We start from the raw sequence: 14,140 nt of genomic DNA on the forward strand, positions 1-14,140 counted from the left end.
TTTAACTCTCTAAAAGGTCATTTTTTTTAATGGAAATTGTATTAGTTTTATATAAATTTATGTCAAATAAGCACAACACAAAAATCACTTTTAACTAAAGGATGCAAAAACAAAACAGCAAAAACAAACCAAGTCTCTGATATCCCAACAGTATCCTTTGATGTCTCGGCCAGCACTTCAAATTCATCAAATTTATTTACTATATTCCTAGCATTGGTGCACATGCAAGTACACATGTACCTATTCTTATTCTTAGTTATCCTAACACAGCCCATATATTAATTTGTTTCATGATGACTCCTACCAGTACCTGAAACCCCAGCACCCTGCCCTCTAGGCCACTGTTCATTCTAATAAAACCGTGCAAGAATCACTTGCACTTCTGCCTGGGGCTACTGTTAATCTTTTAGTCTGTGAATTCCCTCAAGCTAGCAGTTTTTCTGACCCACCTAATGCTGCCTTGATAGCATCAGAAAATACTCTTGCATCCCTTCTATTTAAGTGTATTCCATTCCTGTAGAAGCAGTCTCTCCTTTTAACAAGCACAGATCACCCTGAGAAAAATTCTATCCCATGAGCCTTGCACAATCTCTCCTGTGCCGAATAGATTGACAAGGCTCTCATCATGTACTCCCTCCTACCTTGCCTGGGCAGAATTGCAAACACTTTCAAATTTAATCCTAACTCACAACTATTTTTTAAATTTGTTCTGTACTTTTTAAGTAAATCTACAGATCTCCTACTTTTCATGTCATTAGTGTCAATGTGTACAACAATATCACTCTTTATGCCCATAAAAGATGATATCTGCTCTAAAACAACATCAACTTTTGCTCCTTGCAGACATACCCTGGTCCTATTCCACCTCTCCTTTTTTGCACAACATATTTCCCATTTCCTTTACCCCAATAGTCCCCAACAATAGTTACCTCCTGTGGGACCAACACATTCTGGTTTTAGGGTTGCCACTGTTTTGGCTGATGCACAGGAGTGAGGTCTGGCATTGAGTTGGGCAGCCAAGAGCTTGATGGGTCCCCCATTTTAATACCTTCAAGTGAATCTACCCGACTCCTGAAACTCTCATAAGCACCCATCAGAACTCTCTGCACCTAGCACACACAGAGATCCTCCTTGGCAAGATCATGTTCTGTTCCAGAAAGTTCGCAAACATTTCACAAGTTGCACATTTTTTTAGGCTGTGATTTGTTGGAGAATTGACCTCCACGGTTCTCCCCCGAGTCACAGCACTCCTGCTACTTTGTGCCCGTTGCTTTGCTGCTTTAGTGTGGTGCATGATATTGAATACTGTTGATTAACAATGAAAATTAATAATATTAATAAATAAATTAATTAATTATCAATACTACACTATCTAACAGATTCCGAAATGCAGTGATACATATTACACTATCTAGTTTTACATTAGAGCTACCTATTTACTACAATTAAAAATTTGAATTCCCTACCGCTCACTCTATACTATAACAATGGCTGCAAGATTCGAACGAATCAACAGTTTTACGTATATTAAATAGTAACTTACAGAATCTCTATCTAAATTAAAAATAAAAATAATGAGTGTAACTATAACTATAACACTACTTATAAAGTACAATATAATACAACAATTAAGTAAATGAACTGGCAAAACATTTATGCTTTTTTGGAGCTTGTAATTCACAGCTGGAACTTTTAAAGACAGTCAGTGCCCTCAAAAAGAATAAATATAATGGTAATAGCACAAGCTGGTATTAGTGGAAAATGATTTCGTTTATTCTAGATCATTCTGTTGTTATTTCATCACTTGAAATCAGATTTGGTATTTTTGCAATTCGACAGTAGATGACAAAAGAAAATCAAAGCCATTTAAATTTTTAAAATTTAAATCTAACAGCTAGAACTGAAGTTATGCGCATGCCTGCTACTTACTCTACTGAATCAACATTAGTGACTGAGGTAGGAGAAGCGAGACAGAGTGGAAGCAGATAAGCCAGTTCAAGGTCAGAGACTAGTTGGGACTGATGCAAGCCTTTCTGTCTTGTATTTTTGTTACTAATCGATTTTACTTCAGTCCGAAAAATTTAGTTGGTGTCACCAAAGATGTTTTCATATCAAAAATTTGAACACAGCCCTTCAATCTAGCATAGTTCACATACATTTTACTGAGGTCATTACCCATAGATTTGTTGAAGAATGTGATGTGGAAATTTATTATACCAACAGTTTTTAAATCTTTCACTTCCAATTTGGAAGTTGATTACCATAGCAGAATTAACCAAAAGGATGATTCCAACTTAATCATAGGCATTTATACTGCCAAGGTTGTGGAGATTCTAAAACAAGAGGAGAAGATCCTGTTCTTTTGTTCAGTGAGGAAGTACTTTATTATTGCATGTAACTACATGGTGCACAAGTTTCCTGTGAAAAGTGATGTTCTTATAAATGCCAAAGTAGCATAAATTTCATTAATTGGCAGTGCATCATTTATTTTGTGGACAAGTTTCCAGTACTTACTGGCTGTCTCTAGTGTTCTTAAAGATAAAGAAACTGATGATTTATAGCATGAGTTCTGTTAGTTTCATTGTGAGAACCTACCAGACACTATTATGAAAGAAAAAATATTTGATGTACAGTAGACCTTGGTTCGGTAACTGACAATTGCAAAAGGAAGCACAAAACATAACAGATGATCTCAAGTCATTCTTGACATTTTAATAATTCCTCGTGGCAATACTGAGTGTCAGAGAATATTTAACCAGGTGTAAAAAGAAAATTGAATTCAGATCTTCTCTTTCTGCCAAAGCTTTGGAAATGCTTATGACAACTCAATCTGAACATCTGTTATAAGATCATTGTTATGTGATCATTGTTATAAGCAAAACTTGGACTCAGCATTTTTGAAGAGTAACAAAGTATGCAACAGCCTCTTTCTCAAAGCAGTTATCATCATTTAATGTCTAACAGATAATCCGAACATAAATCTGCAGTCAGAAAATCCTAGGTGAGTTAATGTTTGGAAGCATACTTTATTAGTAAACAGTCCTGTGGCTGTGTTTTAATATAAATTTTGTATTTTGTCAGTGAAATTTAATTTCAAGTGCAGTTTGGACTTTTTCCTGCTTTTTCAAAAAAATCTGTTTTTCATCTTTTTTTGTGACGAACTTCTATTTTGCCCAAAAATCATCTGGTTCCCATCTGTTTACAGTTGTCAAATCTTTACCCTTTTCAAAGTCAAAAGTTGACAGCTATGATAAGGAAATATACACCGAAAGAACAGAATTCATGGGATACATGGTTCCTGGGCAACGCAATGCTGTCACCCCTCTCACTAGTGGATGAACCCACCACTTGGCAGGTATATAGGTATGCTGCATCAGTGCATTCACATAGATGGTAATTCGATGTCGGTACGGATAAATGCTATGAATTAACCGACTTTGAAAGAGGAGAGGGATGATAGTGGGTGCCCGATGCATGGGTCACTCTATCGCGGAGGTGGTACAGAAATTGCACTGTCCCTGTTTGACATTATCAAGAGTGTATTGAGAATACACCATTTCCAGAATAACATCTCATCGTGGACAGCGCTGTTGGCAGAAAAAGGTGAGGAATGAATGTGGCGGCCGACGCCTGTCTCGCATTGTTTCAGCCAACCGGAGAGCGACAGTAGCAGACATCACCACTGACTTCAATGAGGGAGGTGCCAGAAATGTCTCCACCAAGACCACCAGGTGATCATTAGCTGCAATAGGATATGGGAGCTGCCAACTCACCAGAATCCCATTGCTAACACCATGACACAAGACTCTATGCCTCAACTGGGTGAAAGAACATTGGCACTGGACCTTGGATGATTGGAGATGGGTCTCCTGGTCTGATGAATCCCATTTCCAATTATTTCGAGCGGACGGGAAGGTGCGTATCTTGCAGAAACCACATGAAGCTCTGCACCCGTCATGTCAACAAGGAATTGTTCAGGCAGGTGGATGGTCGGTAATGGTCTGGGGCATGTTCAACTGGCACATGTTGGGACCTCTGGTATGTCTAGATGCATCTCTGAATGGTCCAGGTTACATGTCCATCCTTGCAGACTATCTGCATCCCTTCATGATCATCATGCACCCACAGGGCAGTGGACTCTTCCAGCAGGACAATGTACCTCCCCACAGAGCTGTGGTGACTAGAACATGGTTCGAAGAGCATTCTGCAGATTTTACCACCATGGAATGGCCTCCCTGTTCGCAGTACATGAACCCTGTGGAGAGGTCCGTTTCACAGCATCCCCAAGGAGCTGTGGAGAGGTCCGTTCCAGCTTTGGATCATCCACCCAGGAATGTGACGGAATTATGGACAGCGGTGCAGCAAGCATGGATGGGAATACCTGTGGAATGCTTTTGTGAACTAGTGGACTCAATGCCTTGCTGTGTGACTGCCCTTATCCGGGCAAAAGGTGGGCCTACCCATTACTAGGTAGATATCCTATGATTTCTGTCCACTCAGTGTATATGTGATTTTTATTAATTTATAGGATTAAATGGGGTTTTTTTGTTATTTTGTTTTAGTGATATTACATAGCATATTCCTGTACTCTTTCTGGCATGAACAAAAAAAAAAAAAAAAAAAAGTAATTATTATTATTTTTAAATTCAATTAATATCAGATGGATACATTAAATGGCAGAGAAACAGCCAGCAATGTCGTTAGTAGCACTGTTGATAATGAAGAATCTCAAAGAGCTGAAGTTAAAAAGGAAGCATCTAACCTTGCTGGAGGGGAATATATTGGAGACGAAGATAGAGATGGTGTTTCAGATCTCAAAGAGACTTCAGAACCAGGAGACTTCATAGAAACCAACTGTCACTGGAAAGATTGCAACAGAGAATTCGCAACTCAAGAAGAGTTAGTAAAGGTATAATTAACATATTTATTTTTATAATTTGTGAAATAATTAATAGTGGATTAAACAATGAATTCAGTCTCTATTGAAATTTTCACCACTTCATATTATAATACAATCCATATCATACACTTGTATGCCCTTGTGAAAATGGCAGTTTATTACCTATATGCAAATTATGAAGAATGGACAGTTTAGTATATGCTTATCAAAAGTATTGGGACATTATGAGAAAAGACAATAGTGGTTACATTAGATTTTAACATGGTGTAGGGTTTTGTATTGTCTGTAATACAGCATGTAGTCTGTATGAAATAATTTTCATCAGTTTATGATGCATGGCAGTAGAAATGTGTCTTCACTCCTCCACAAAACAATTTTTAAACAGTTTTTAAGTAAATAATGCTGACCTGATCCCCCCCCCCCCCACCACCATCATCTTTTTATTTTGTTCCAGTCATTCTTTTGAGCTCAGATTTGAATTTTGTGCATGCCAGTCCATCATTATTGTTAAATGAGTCTCTCCAAACCAGCATCACACATAAGAGTTTTTTGGGAGAGGTGTCATTCTATTGAAAGATGTAAGAATTTTGAATTTTGTGCATGCCAGTCCATCATTATTGTTAAATGATTCTCTCCAAACCAGCATCACACATAAGAGTTTTTTGGGAGAGGTGTCATTCTATTGAAAGATGTAAGATCAAGATCCTGTACTATAAAACTTCATCATTTGTTGGGTGAATGGTCTTATGGATGTAATAATATTGCTTTTCCTGTGAGATGTTTTCAATAAATTATTTTTCCATGAAAAAAAGCAGGCGCACATTATCAGACTTATACTGTCATATTTCATAGTAAGGATAGTGCAGTCCTCTTCAAAATGATTCTTGGTTAGCATCATATCGTAGTTTTTTCATCTGATGAAATCAGCATATGATTTCTGGACCACAGGAGCATATAATGAGATTTATTGCTACATAGAATTTTTCCCATTTCTCTGAAGGAAAGTTACTCTGAGGACGATACCATTTCAAATATTGTTCCAGGGGCATTCCTAGGGTATGTGGTGCCCAGGTGCCAATTGAAATCTGGCACTCCCCTTTAAAATTTTCTTCATATATGCATATAAGTTTCAGGTTTTCAGGCACCCCTTGAACATTGGCACCCAGGTGCAGTGCACCCCTTGCACCCTCGGGACGGCCTGCCTCTGTGTTCATTAACTTTCAGCACTTTTCTGTGGAACCTCTGTTAGTGCATTCTCATCATCAAATAAGAACAATAACTGCTCCTATGTTGTTCCTGGAACCTCTTAGAATTTATTGCCTACTTTAGGCATGATTTCCGGACCACAGGATCAACTGTTCAGAGATCCCTTACTGTCAAAACACACCATTTACGTGGTTGACGTTCAGCTTTGGCATGATCAACTGCCTTTCACATACATATGATGATCTAGATAGAAGTCTTTGGAATACTGAGAAGTCCCAAAATCTGTTGTATACTGGCATCCTACTACTGTCAAAATACACCATTTCCCTGGTTGATGTTCGGCTTTAGCATGATCAACTGCCTTTCACTTAAATATAATGATCTACATAGAAGTCTTCGGAATACTGAGAAGTCCCAAAATCTGTTGTATACTTTCTTTCTGTATGACATCCTACTACCAGTTCATATTCAGATTCACTGAGCTTATTGCCATGTGATGTGCCTGTAAACGATGCTTCTACTTCCTTCATCTTCAGGTATATCTCTGTGTTACTGCATTGCTCTGTACAGTATTGGAATAATCAACAGCGTTTGCATAAAATGTGCTTATTTGTGAGTGTTCCAATATTAACAGGCATGCAGGGTCATTGTGAGCAAGTACAGACCTTCAGGAACTGGCCCGCCTTTCCATGTGCTTGCACACACACATGCGCGCGTGCGTGTGTGCGTGTGTGTGTGTGGTCTGAATCTCCTGCCAAGCAAAATTTACATTACTTGGAAAGTCCAAATTTCATTATATATGTTTTGAAATATATATAATGTTAGTAAGGGAAGAAAAAAAACAAGCTGAAGTAAAAGTGATTGTTTCTTCTCTCTTACTAATATTTTTTTTTCTTGTTTTATTTTCATATGTTTTTTAATCAAAATTTTTAAGATAAAGTTAGTTGTCTCAAAAAAAAGTTACCCAACTTGACACACTGGTCTGCATTTGAAAAAGAAGAGTGAAAGGGTGTTTAGCAGACACAGGGAGATTAGATGAAGGAGTTTTCATTTGTATATACTGGTACAAAACAATACCAAGGTATAGATGTTCACTGAATATTAAATTTTAATATTCATTCAGTCATTCTTTTGAGCTCAGATTTGAATTTTGTGCATGCCAGTCCATCATTATTGTTAAATGAGTCTCTCCAAACCAGCATCACACATAAGAGTTTTTTGGGAGAGGTGTCATTCTATTGAAAGATGTAAGAATTTTGAATTTTGTGCATGCCAGTCCATCATTATTGTTAAATGATTCTCTCCAAACCAGCATCACACATAAGAGTTTTTTGGGAGAGGTGTCATTCTATTGAAAGATGTAAGATCAAGATCCTGTACTATAAAACTTCATCATTTGTTGGGTGAATGGTCTTATGGATGTAATAATATTGCTTTTCCTGTGAGATGTTTTCAATAAATTATTTTTCCATGAAAAAAAGCAGGCGCACATTATCAGACTTATACTGTCATATTTCATAGTAAGGATAGTGCAGTCCTCTTCAAAATGATTCTTGGTTAGCATCATATCGTAGTTTTTTCATCTGATGAAATCAGCATATGATTTCTGGACCACAGGAGCATATAATGAGATTTATTGCTACATAGAATTTTTCCAATTTCTCTGAAGGAAAGTTCCTCTGAGGACGATACCATTTCAAATATTGTTCCAGGGGCATTCCTAGGGTATGTGGTGCCCAGGTGCCAATTGAAATCTGGCACTCCCCTTTAAAATTTTCTTCATATATGCATATAAGTTTCAGGTTTTCAGGCACCCCTTGAACATTGGCACCCAGGTGCAGTGCACCCCTTGCACCCTCGGGACGGCCTGCCTCTGTGTTCATTAACTTTCAGCACTTTTCTGTGGAACCTCTGTTAGTGCATTCTCATCATCAAATAAGAACAATAACTGCTCCTATGTTGTTCCTGGAACCTCTTAGAATTTATTGCCTACTTTAGGCATGATTTCCGGACCACAGGATCAACTGTTCAGAGATCCCTTACTGTCAAAACACACCATTTACCTGGTTGACGTTCAGCTTTGGCATGATCAACTGCCTTTCACATACATATGATGATCTAGATAGAAGTCTTTGGAATACTGAGAAGTCCCAAAATCTGTTGTATACTGGCATCCTACTACTGTCAAAATACACCATTTCCCTGGTTGATGTTCGGCTTTAGCATGATCAACTGCCTTTCACTTAAATATAATGATCTACATAGAAGTCTTCGGAATACTGAGAAGTCCCAAAATCTGTTGTATACTTTCTTTCTGTATGACATCCTACTACCAGTTCATATTCAGATTCACTGAGCTTATTGCCATGTGATGTGCCTGTAAACGATGCTTCTACTTCCTTCATCTTCAGGTATATCTCTGTGTTACTGCATTGCTCTGTACAGTATTGGAATAATCAACAGCGTTTGCATAAAATGTGCTTATTTGTGAGTGTTCCAATATTAACAGGCATGCAGGGTCATTGTGAGCAAGTACAGACCTTCAGGAACTGGCCCGCCTTTCCATGTGCTTGCACACACACATGCGCGCGTGCGTGTGTGTGTGTGGTCTGAATCTCCTGCCAAGCAAAATTTACATTACTTGGAAAGTCCAAATTTCATTATATATGTTTTGAAATATATATAATGTTAGTAAGGGAAGAAAAAAAACAAGCTGAAGTAAAAGTGATTGTTTCTTCTCTCTTACTAATATTTTTTTTTCTTGTTTTATTTTCATATGTTTTTTAATCAAAATTTTTAAGATAAAGTTAGTTGTCTCAAAAAAAAATTACCCAACTTGACACACTGGTCTGCATTTGAAAAAGAAGAGTGAAAGGGTGTTCAGCAGACACAGGGAGATTAGATGAAGGAGTTTTCATTTGTATATACTGGTACAAAACAATACCAAGGTATAGATGTTCACTGAATATTAAATTTTAAATTTTATAATAATAATAACTATTCAAAAACTTAAACCAAAGTTTAAATAACATCTTAGTCTTTTAATAAAATTTCAAGGCAGATATACCGAAATCACATTTTCCTGAGATTCATGTGGAATAGCTTTGGCATTCTTAGGAATGCGGAAATTTAAGAAAATGTCAACCATCCAAATATAAAATATGTAGGAATAGATAAAAATATGTAGGATGACAAATCAGTTCAATTCACACTCCTCTGTATTGACACTGAAAGAAAATTTTTTTAGAAGCACTTTATAAAAAGTACATCAAAGCTTGCTGAGACAGTCTTGTCACTTCTGCAGCTAATCTTTCTAAGGTTGCTGGATTTGTGAAATAAAAGGCACAAAGATAAAGAATGGAGCATAATTAAATAGAATAAAGAAGGATTTCATCTGCTGGAACATTTTTTTTTCGTTTTTAATCTAAAAAACTCTTTTAGAATAAAAGGCCAAATTAAATTAACTTTTGGATTTTTTGTACTTCTAACTTAAATGTGCATTCCTTCAGGAAAGAAATCTAACTGCATTTTGTTTGTAAAAATTCAAGTACACTTAACTTTTTGTTCTCTTTAGCATATCAACAATGATCACATTCATGCCAATAAGAAATCATTCATCTGCCGGTGGAAAGATTGCTCTCGGAAAGAGAAAGCTTTCAAAGCACAGTACATGCTGGTAGTTCACATGAGGCGACATACAGGAGAGAAACCACACAAGTGTACTGTAAGTGTTTTTACATTTGTAATGATAGTGAAGTCAGTTTTAATTGGTATACTGATTAAAAGTCATAATTTAAATAGACTGTATATCCATTACATTAATCTGTTCTTGTAAATTTTTGGAGTTTGAAGAAAATATACTGTATATACAGTGGACTCTCAGTTATCATATATTCTGGCATATAAGTCGACTTCTGTTTTTTGCTGGCACATAATTGATCTCCATTGTCAATGTGCCGATAACACCAAAACAACCAACCAATCTATTTTTTGCCTTGAAAATTCATGCTTAATTACATGTGTCATATAATTATGTCAACTGCCTTTTATAAAGTCATATTTTACATCTTGCATAGTGGCATTTTCCAGAAAATCTGCATTAAAAACCACAATCCACTTTTTAATTCAATTATTTCCATTTCTTTCTTTCAAAAGTTTATACTGTAACATTTTATTACACTGTACAGTAAACTCGAAAGAAAACAGTAAGTGTATATAGTGCCCCGTGTTGTAACTGGTCATGAAACCAAATCCCACAGGTGACATGACATCACTCTTATTGATGCTATATAGGTGGATCTAGGGCTTACAATACCGGTCAAAATCTTAATACTGGTATTTTGGTATTTTTAATTTATGATACCGGTATTCCAAAAACAAACGTTTTTCTCAATAAATTTTGATGAGAGTTAGGTGCAATAAAGTAAGGAAAAAACAAGTACTGTAATTACTCGAATTCAAGTTTTAAATAAACATTTATTGCAATAATAAATATTCTGAAAAAAACTATTAAAAATACAGTTATTCTAAAAACAAAAAATACATATTGTTGCTGCAAATTTTAGTTATGTTTAAGCATTCACACTACCTGTCTGATTAAAGTGAGCTCTTAAGAAACACAAGCAAGCAATAGTATGATCATTTAAAATGGATCTATATTTGGTACATATTTGATTAGCGGCTGAAAATGCCCTTTCGGATTCTATTCTGGTACTATTGTACTGAGATAATTGTAGACGATCTCAGTCCATATTTTCTGGGCTTTGAACATTTTGAACAAAATTAGTTAGAAGTATTTCATTAATTTCCGACGCAAGTTCATCTTTTAAAATCTCATTGGAGTCAGGCATTTTATTTCTTATTGTGGAAAGAATTTGCGGAACACTGACGTTCTGTTCCATGTTGGTCTTCCATGGTTGAATTATGTTCATCATTTTCTGAAGGAGAAAGACGTTTTTTTCAGCGAAGTATAATTTTCACTATAGTATCTTTACTGAGTCTGGGAGAGAGCAAAGAGTGGGGATAAGGAATAAAGAGAGCAACGAATGCAGTTAAGGAATAAAGAGAGCAACGAATGCAGTTAAGGAATAAAGAGAGCAAAGATGGTTGGTTGGTACTTGGGTTTTATTGGCGCATTAGCAACTAAGGCTATAATGCGCCAAAACCAGGTGATATATAAAAATTTTAATTTCACTGATCTAATGAGAGCAAAGAATGCAGTTAAGGAATTCTTCACATACTGTATATAAATGCAAAGAAGAGAAGGAGAAATCAGATCGGATGCATATGTAATTGCATGGGATAGTATTAGATACCCCAACTGATGTTGCAGATGAACTCGACAGTTACTTTGCTCGATATTTACAGAAGAAAAACCCTTCACGTCAATGAGAAATTATGGGGATGAAGTTGAAAAAAAATGTAATTAATGATGTTGAAATTTCACATTTTGATTTAATGAGAAAACTTTTGAGGGCAAGTAAGGCTCCTGTGGTTGATGGCATATACCCCATAATCTTAAAAGAGGCGGCAAGTGAGTGCATTGAACCATTAAGGCTAGTTATGAGAGCATCACTGGACTCAGTAGAGATTCCGTTTGTTTGGTGTAAATTGGAACATAAAGGCGGTTCTAGGAGTGTAACGGGAAATTACCAACCAGTCAGTCTAACTTCAGTAGTAGGGAAAATCATGGAGGCAGTGATCAAGGATGGAATTCAGGATCATTTAGATGGAAATGGAATTCTGTAGGATACACAGCATGGTTTTGCAAAGGGAAAATAATGTTTAACAAATCTGGTTAGCCATGTTGACAAGTCACTCGTGAGCTGGATTTAGAGAATAATTTCGACATTGTTTATTTAGATATCAGCAAAGCATTTGACTCAGTCCCACAGGAGCGGTTACTTTATAAGTTGAAGCAGGCTGGAATCATAGGGAAAATCCTTAGATGGATAGCATGATGGCTTGAGGGCACCAGGCAGGGGGTTGTGATAAACAGTTTTTCCTCAGATTGGGTTAATGTAAGAAGCGGGGTTCCCCAAGGATCAGTATTGGGACCACTGTTGTTTTTGATTATCTTAAATGACATCTATGAAGGGATATAGGGTATGATTAAACTTGCAGATGATGTAAAGATCAGTAGAGTAGTTAATGATCGCCACCAAGCAGAGCTTCTTCAGAGTGACCTAGATAGACTTCTAGGATGGTCAGAAAAGTGGCAGCTATATGCTTTAATTCAGCAAAATGCAAGGTCTTACACCTGGGGAACAGCAACCCCAAAATAACTTATACACTTGGTGGAGTTGAACTAAAGTCAGTAGTGGAGGAACGGGACTTGAGAGTTACGATACGGTCAGAATGAAGTTGTCCGAGAATTGTGGACAGGTTGCAATGTTGCATGGTGTCCTATCGATGATTTATTGAACATTTGCTAGTAGAGATAAGGACGTCATAATCACATAAAGGTGATTTTATAACCTTAATGTGATTAAATTATTTTTTTTTAAAAATTAGTAGTGAAAAACTGGTATTTTTGTATCAATACCGGTATTTGAATACCAGAAAAAAATGACCAGATCCAGTTATTCAGGATCTCAGTATTGTAAGCCCTAGGTGGATCTGATAATCTTTTTATGTGGCAGTTGGTCTTAACCGAACCATTTCTTGTCTGTTTACTACTGTATTATAAATTGGTTTCTCTGTAAACACTGCCTTGATATGGAAGCATGTGTGCTCTATAAGAAATTGACAATCTTGAAAGTTTACTTTTTGAGAACTCAAAAAGTAAATCAGAAAGCATAACTTCTGATGCATTCTGTGAACTGCATTGTTTGAAGATAATAAAGGCTCAAACATATGTTGGTATAATTATATTTATTTCCAAATTGGAAATATATACATAACAGAGTCAAACATAATTATTTTCTGACAGCTGTTTTTGCAGTATCACTGTCACAAAAGGTCACTCGGTCACAAGAACTTGTTCAAGTTCCTGTGACTGAAGTGACCTTTTGTGATGGTGATATTGCAAAGACAGTTTGTTTGTTTGTTATTTGGTTTTTAGGAGCATTAGCAACTAAGGCCATATTGCTCCGGGATATGCGGTGGTCATTCCCTGACCTTTCCACATCCTCCGTATTTGGTGGTGACGGGCTCGAACCCCGGTCTAATCAAGAAGCATGTGCTACGCACTGCTGCTCCTTCCCACCTGGCTACAGAGGCGCCAAACAAAGACAGCTGTTGCTGAAGAAGTAGTAAGGAAATACCATGAAACATTTTATTCCATTATGTAAGTAAACATAATTATACAAATGTAGGTTGGGGGTTTTATTATCTTCAAACAACATAGTTTACCTATACACCATGCCACTCAAGAAATACTTTAGATCTGTGAATTGTTTCCATCTGACAAAGAAGAGTAAGAAATTAAGGTTTTAAAAAGGTGAACAACAATATATATTTGTGTAAAAATATATATTTAATAAATTTTAAATATATTAGCATATCGGTCTTAAAATTTTAAACAATTTTTAAGTGCTTTAAAGGTCAACTTATACACCAGATTATATGGTATCATTGCACAGATTATTTATGCATGATTTTAAAATTATATTCCTTTTAATTTTCCTTAATTTATGAATTTATTGAATGTTTACAAAACAGCAAGTTGTCATACTGCATGATTTATGAATAAAACTGGACTGTACTCTATATGATTTATGAATAAAACTGGACTGCACTCTGTATGATTTATGCATAAAATGCACTCTATATAATTTATGAATAAAACTGGATTGAACTGTATAGTACAGTAGACTGTCAAAATAACAGCATATTGAGATCGGTCCCAAAAAAAAGAAAACGGCAAGTCACGTGATTACTGTATTTGTTTAAGTTTGCCAATTTGAAAGCGAATTCTGTACTGATATCACTGATTACACACTGTTTTACATTTATTTTAAACTAAAAACCCCTCACTATGGCTCCTAATGTTAATAAACCTCATACAAAGAAGAAAAGAAGAATAATTATGAA

The 14,140-nt window shown here is 36.2% G+C and overlaps 1 protein-coding gene across 1 annotated transcript in view; it reads left to right on the plus strand.

The window, feature by feature from the left end:
- LOC150074899 (transcription activator GLI3-like) overlaps positions 1-14,140 on the plus strand; it is a 331,720-nt gene that overhangs the window by 237,433 nt on the left and 80,147 nt on the right. Inside the window, exons 8-9 of the mRNA XM_090389398.1 lie at positions 4,661-4,909; positions 9,681-9,830. Coding sequence (XP_090245524.1) covers positions 4,661-4,909; positions 9,681-9,830 — 399 coding nt within the window. The remainder of the gene's footprint in view (positions 1-4,660; positions 4,910-9,680; positions 9,831-14,140) is intronic.

The sequence above is a fragment of the Mastigoproctus giganteus genome, unplaced genomic scaffold (genome assembly GCF_048544385.1).
Source record: "Mastigoproctus giganteus isolate SK-2022 unplaced genomic scaffold, ASM4854438v1 scaffold_15, whole genome shotgun sequence".
In the NCBI taxonomy this organism is placed as follows: domain Eukaryota; kingdom Metazoa; phylum Arthropoda; class Arachnida; order Uropygi; family Thelyphonidae; genus Mastigoproctus; species Mastigoproctus giganteus.